The sequence below is a fragment of the Gavialis gangeticus genome, unplaced genomic scaffold, assembly GCF_001723915.1.
Source record: "Gavialis gangeticus isolate Ggan-Ray unplaced genomic scaffold, GavGan_comp1, whole genome shotgun sequence".
In the NCBI taxonomy this organism is placed as follows: Eukaryota; Metazoa; Chordata; order Crocodylia; family Gavialidae; genus Gavialis; species Gavialis gangeticus.
In genome coordinates, this window is record NW_017729031.1 from 71227853 (window position 1) to 71232520 (window position 4668).

Genomic DNA, 4668 nt, shown 5'->3' on the forward strand with positions numbered 1-4668 from the left:
AGTAGACTCCCACCAATAGGTCCCTTTCCCCTCTTCTGCAAAAAAGTATATTTGCAAGTAGCAATTTTGTCTTTAACTTGGATCTTGTTCATCTCCCAACATTTTTTTCTTTTCCCATTTTATTTTTCAGAAAATAAAGCCACTGTATTACTTTCAGTTTATCACCTCTTTCTAGCAGGTATTCATGAGTGTAGTGTCTGGCAATGGAGGGAGACCATGAGATAGAAGAAGCACATAAGGTGGACTTTGGGACTTTTCACCTCTGGACCTTTAGGCTAGGGACAGACATTACATATAAACCAGTTTAAGTGATCAGAAACTGGTTTAAACCTGTAACAGAACAGCTGTCCAGTGCACATAAACCAGTTCGAAAATGGCTGAAACCAGTTTGAAATAAACCTGGTTGAATGTAGTATCATACTTAACTGATTTGGGTCAAACTGGTTTGTGCAATATCTGTCCCAGACCCCTTGCTGGTTCAAGTTAAACCAGACTTCCCCAGCATCTTGGCATGCTCTCTGGGCTGGGCAGGGCTCCCTGCTCCACAGCAGGGCTGGCCCCTCCCCTCTGCTCCCTGGCTGCAGCTCTGGCAGAGATATGCAGGCACAACAGTGTCTGCCTGGCTTCCTCCTGCTCTCCCCTTCCCCTCACCACTCTCTGCTAAGCAGGGATCCCCCCTCTCCTCTGCCTTACACAGACATACAGCATTAGCTAGCAGACTACATGGTAGATATGGTGTGTGCTGTGACAGACAGCAGTGTCACCTTCTCAACAGCTCAGCTGGTAATGTCCCTGCATTCCTTCTTTTTTTAAGAAAAGCTTGAACTAATGAGAGAGGCTGCTTGTTTTCTGATGAGGTGATAAATGCTGGGGCCTGGCCACAACCCCTCAGCTCAGCTCTGTGGAAGGGAATGTCTGTACAGTTACAAAGTGATTTAGCCTAGCCAGGTTAGACTAACCTGCAAAGATTGAATCAATTCAGACTCAGGCTTTTTTGAATGTCTGTCCCTAGCCTTAATGTCAGACTAGTTTTCCTGAAGAAAATTAGATCAGCCTTCAATGTGTCATTTACTAATATCTAATTGGGTGTTGCCAAGAATAGAGATTCCTTGACTGTGCCCTGCTTTTCAGAGCTATGCTACTTATGCACACTGTAACAAATCTGGTGGCAGCATGGCAATTCTACAAAATGAAGGGATCCCATGTCACAACCAATGCAGCTCTGATCTAAGAGTGCCTGGAGCAGCACAAGATATCCACCATAGGGGTAGCTGCAAGCTGATTATGTTTCCTTATGAGCCTCAGACCCATGCTTAATTCCGTATTGTAAACAAACAAGATTCTCCCGGAATTTTAGGAACCTCTGAATCCCTTATTTCAAGAAGCTTTATCAGTGTAAATTGAATGAAAAACATAATGCCTCATTATAGTGTGATTTCTGCATTATATTAATTTTTTGGTGGAATAAATTCAATGAACTTTGCAGAAGCACTGTCCTCTTGTAGGCCTTATGCAAATAAGATGACCTTTTATAAGAATATTCCAACCAAAAAGATTTGTAAACAAAATAAGAAAAATACATGTCTCTTATATAATGTACCTTTGGACCATCAGGACCATGACCTCCAGCCATACCCTTTTCACCTTGAAGTCCTGGTGCACCTGGTTCTCCTCTCTCCCCTGGATTGCCACGTTCACCCTATGAAACATATATTGTGAATTATCTGGTAGTCTGCAGATATCTTTAATAGAAAAAATCATAAATGTGCTTGAAAATGGAAATACTGTTCAAATAGACAACTTCTGTTCAGGAAATGCCTTATGGAAGGGCTGAACAAACAACCAAGCCAACCTTTTTTTTAATCTTTAGAGATACATAATGTGATAAAGCTTTTATAATAATTGCACCTTTTTCATGAAATATATCATATAATTTCTTCATTTCAAAGATTTCAAAATGCTTTACAATAACTGAGCTCTATGAAACTATTGTTACTGATAATTCCATAGCACCAGTATTGTAAGTAAAAATTAATATATTTTTTAATAATTTTATGAATGAGTAAATTAAAAGTTGTTTCACATCACACAGGTTTTTAGTGCCACAGTAGAACCCCAAAGGCCAGGTTTGGGAGAGATATACTTACTCTTGGACCTAATGGGCCTACAGCTCCAGGATCTCCAGGAACACCCTGTGAAAAAGAGGAATGAGAGTTGGAAATAAAGCATTATTCAGAACACGTTTTTAGGTATGGAAAATAGATATAAAAGATTTTAGTAGTCTGCAGTGGTGTGAATGCAAGTGGGGAATTCCAAATGCAGGCTGTCCATGAAAAAAGAAGATAATTTAATCAAATCCAGACTTTGCACCCCTTCTTCATGCTAAGTATGTTACTCAATGAATAGTCATCAGAGACCTTTTTGCAGAATATGGCAAAATTTCCTGTGATTCAGAGTGGGAGAACCTAGCCTAAAGAGAACTGGAAACTAATAATTCAAGAAGAAAAAAAGTAAAACCATTTTATGAAGCAAGCAAAACTCAGTAAAAGTCTTGTTGAGTTACAAATATCTCACCTGATCTCCTGGCTTTCCTCCTTCCCCTGGAGGACCTGGTGTCCCTGGCAAACCCTAAAAGACAGAAAGGTCATTGTGCATATAGATTAATTGAAATAATATAATCATTGTTAGTTTCATATACAGTAGTTTCACACACAGGAAAAAAGGGGCATGTTTTGTCCTCAAAGATCCCAATCAAATTTCTGGCATTCCAGGAAAAGGACACACAGCTTCTCTTTCTTTTTATATCCAGTCATGTGCAGTGTGTATGTCTAAGACCTTTTTATACAAAGATCTTGTGGTTTGATTCTGCTGTCCACAGTACTATCAAATCAACTAAAGTGTTCATCTCTTGGGTATCTGCTAAACTGAAACATGCTCTCTGGTCTCCACCCATTCTAAAATTTTGCCACATCAAAATATGAAATGGTAAATAAGCATTTTTGCTAACCAAGATGCTTAACGTATAGCCATGGCTGGAGCTAAGATCTACTAAATATTCTTAGAAACACTATCTTCGTTATGTAGATTTTTTTTAATATCACTATTTCAAATTTCTCAGATTACAAAGAAAAAAGCGCCCTAATTATTTTGGTGGGGGAAAAATGCTGTTATACATACCTGAAAGCCTGTGGGGCCTGGAGGACCTTGTTCTCCTCTTTCCCCTGCTAAGCCCTAAAAAAAGAAGAGAGGACTGTACAGCGTAGCAATGTAGCCAGGTTCCCTGTATGTATTCTCTACCTGAAGGTTCATATCTACTAATACAATATATTTGCAACGATTTCTTATCATTGTTATTTATTACTGTTTATTCCATTTCAAGAGAAAAGTGAAACTTGGACAAGACCAAATTAGATCATTTTAAAATCCTGGGCTAAATTACATGCTGGTATAAATGGCCTAAACTCTGAGATCAAACATTAATCTGCAGGTGGAAATCTATGCAGAAGCATAGGTTGGGTAGACAGAGAGAGAGGCAGAGAGACAGATGTTGAAAAGTTGACTTACAGGTGGACCAACAGGACCAGAAGGGCCAACTTCACCATCTTTACCAGGAGCACCCTAAAGCAACATAACAAAAGAAGAAAACTTCTTGTATAGCAAACAAGCATAATAAAAAAATATGCTTTTGTATAATCAATAAAAAAATATAAAAATAATACTCACTCTCTGCCCTGGGACACCAGCATTGCCTGCTTCTCCAGGTTTTCCAGGATCACCCTAATTTGAAAGAAAAGTTGTAATTTTTAGAGATTATTTTCCTCCATATAAGTATGTTTGCCTCTGAAAGTAAAGCTAGCTAGATAATTAAATGCTGATTAAGAAGCATTGTACTCACACTGCTGCCTTTTGGTCCTGGAAGACCCATGCTGCCTGGCTGACCCCGAATACCTATTGATCCTGCTGGGCCTGGACGTCCATCTTCTCCTGGTGCACCCTATAACAATCATTATTTCTCATATGACGCTACAAATATTCTCTGCTGTTTTCCCATGAGTTTTTTGTTCAAAGCAAGTAACTTCAACTTCTATTAATTCTCTGAAGACTCAGAAGCTGTCTTACTGAATTTTTTAAAAAGTCTTCCCATTTAATTTACTAAGAGAGTATGGACCCTGCACTATTTTGAAAGAATAACTGCCTTAACATGGTATCAAAGTATTGGATAAATATTTTGTTAGAAGTTAATAACTGCCTAGTATGTTAATAGTCATTTCCAAAAAGAGCACAGCAAATAGGATCTAGGACTTTTATAAGCAGAGCAGGGTGCAGGGCCCAGGGCAAATCAGCTCATGTGTGGCCCCACCCCTACCCCAATCCCACACGCCCTAAATATGAAGAAGGATGGCGGTGGCTGGGGGTGGTGGTAGTGAGTGGCCGGACGCGAAGCCAGTGATGATGGCACAGAGTCACCACGGCCACTATGTCTGGCTCCAGAGGGCCCCCCAAAGCACAGGACCTGCGGCAGTCACCCCAATTCGCTCCCCCACCAGGGACGGCCCTGTTTACATGTATATCAAAAAATATCTTGAAGTGTAGCCGTTACTAACAATGGTATTTAGTTCTAAAATTTTTCATTTCATAATTTAAAAAATTACAATTATATTTAATTAC

At 39.5% G+C, this 4668-nt stretch overlaps 1 protein-coding gene across 3 annotated transcripts in view; it reads right to left on the minus strand.

Moving 5' to 3' along the window:
• COL5A2 (collagen type V alpha 2 chain) overlaps positions 1-4668 on the minus strand; it is a 232878-nt gene that overhangs the window by 27167 nt on the left and 201043 nt on the right. For all 3 annotated transcript variants that reach the window (XM_019523080.1, XM_019523081.1, XM_019523079.1), the window contains exons 27-33: positions 3896-3994; positions 3724-3777; positions 3565-3618; positions 3178-3231; positions 2575-2628; positions 2148-2192; positions 1601-1699 (exon numbers count right to left, since the gene is read on the minus strand). In XM_019523080.1, coding sequence (XP_019378625.1) covers positions 1601-1699; positions 2148-2192; positions 2575-2628; positions 3178-3231; positions 3565-3618; positions 3724-3777; positions 3896-3994 — 459 coding nt within the window. The remainder of the gene's footprint in view (positions 1-1600; positions 1700-2147; positions 2193-2574; positions 2629-3177; positions 3232-3564; positions 3619-3723; positions 3778-3895; positions 3995-4668) is intronic.